Below are 1,633 nucleotides of genomic sequence, written 5' to 3' on the forward strand. Positions count from 1 at the left end.
TACTCTGCGTGTGTGGGGATGCTGTATCCCGTGTCAATGGTTCTGTCACGCACGGTCCCACGTGATGGCTGTTGGCTATGCTGTGTGTCCTTCTGTTCCCGAAAGGCCGTCTGAGCGGCCCCCTCGTTAATGGGGGGGCGTCCGAATGAGCCTAGATTAACCTTCCCGGGAGGGCGGGGGGTGAGTGTTGGCCTCCGTTGCTCAGGCGTGGGCTGGCCTGATGGCTGGTCTTTCAGGGGGCTGTGGGGCCGGGGGTGCTGCTCCCTCAGGGATTTCCCCCAATGACTCTCCGGGATTTCCTTCCAGTTGAAGGAGTTTGCAAACTTCGACTTCGACGTCTGGAGGAAGAAGTATATGCGCTGGATGAACCACAAGAAATCCCGTGTCATGGACTTCTTCCGGCGCATCGACAAGGACCAAGACGGGAAGATCACGCGGCAGGAGTTCATCGACGGCATCCTGGCCTCCAGTAAGTGCCTGCCTGGAACAAGCTCGGAAAATGGGCATGGCAAGGTCCTACTCGAGGACCGAGATGCAGACCGTACTCTGGCATCCCCAGCTCTGAGTGACGGCCCTGCATTGGTTGCTCATTTCTCTCTTCTTCCAGAATTCCCCACCACGAAGCTGGAGATGACCGCCGTGGCCGACATCTTTGACCGTGACGGTGACGGCTACATCGATTACTATGAGTTCGTGGCTGCTCTCCATCCCAACAAGGACGCCTACCGCCCCACCACTGATGCCGACAAGATTGAAGACGAGGTAAAGCACCCGAAGAGATGGGTGCTGGGGGCTGCTGGAGTGGTTCAGGCTGTGGATTGGCAGTGGGGGAGACAAAAAGGAGATAAAAAAGGGATCGTGGTGGTGCTGAGCCAAGATAAATGGCTGGGACTGATGGTACCCACCATGTTTGTGAAGGAAAGGGTGCTCAGGGCTGGGTTTTGTCCCTTGTGTTGGGGGAGACTCCCGAAACGCTGGTTCCTTACCTCTCTTGTTGGTGCTGGCAGGTCACCAGGCAAGTGGCCCAGTGCAAGTGTGCCAAGAGATTTCAAGTGGAGCAGATTGGCGAGAACAAATACAGGGTAAGGCAGAGGGGGCCAAACGCTGCCCCAGCAGCACAAATCCTGCTCCCCCTTCCCACCCGGGGCGGGGGGTTCACCCACGGGGTGCCCAGTCTGGCACAGGGGGACCTCCCTGGGCTCCCCGGGGCGAGACGGAGACCTCGTCCTCCGGTTCCCGGTGGAGGCGGCTGGGCCATGTTTGCCCAGCACCGTGCTCAGCCCCAGGGCGTTCCCCAAATTGGGAGAGCATAAAAGTGGCCCTGTTCTGGGCCGTCGGCCCCGTGAAACGCTGCATTCACTCCGCCAGCAGCCGCCCTTGAAGTTTTCCTCCTGGACGAGTGTACCTTACGCCTGTGTTTTTCTTAGCTCGCTCCTGAAGAAGGGAGAATAATTTCCTTACAGAATCTCTTTGTAACGAGCTCACTGTTTATGTTTGAGTCCTTTGCCGAGGTGAACCGGTGAAGGTTGCTGGCGGCAGCGCTGCCCACTTTCCTGCCCGCTGTTTTTGGGGCTGATGCTCCGGCCGGGAGGAGCCGAGCTGCAGCGCTTGTCCCTCCCCCGCTGCTCCACCC

The 1,633-nt window shown here is 58.8% G+C and overlaps 1 protein-coding gene across 1 annotated transcript in view; it reads left to right on the top strand.

Moving 5' to 3' along the window:
• The window catches only part of MACF1 (microtubule-actin crosslinking factor 1), a 36,526-nt gene that overhangs the window by 26,633 nt on the left and 8,260 nt on the right, over positions 1-1,633 (top strand). Inside the window, exons 38-40 of the mRNA XM_010144136.1 lie at positions 307-469; positions 608-762; positions 1,008-1,082. Coding sequence (XP_010142438.1) covers positions 307-469; positions 608-762; positions 1,008-1,082 — 393 coding nt within the window. The remainder of the gene's footprint in view (positions 1-306; positions 470-607; positions 763-1,007; positions 1,083-1,633) is intronic.

Source organism: Buceros rhinoceros, unplaced genomic scaffold (genome assembly GCF_000710305.1).
Source record: "Buceros rhinoceros silvestris isolate BGI_N320 unplaced genomic scaffold, ASM71030v1 scaffold18249, whole genome shotgun sequence".
Taxonomy (NCBI): Eukaryota; Metazoa; Chordata; class Aves; order Bucerotiformes; family Bucerotidae; genus Buceros; species Buceros rhinoceros.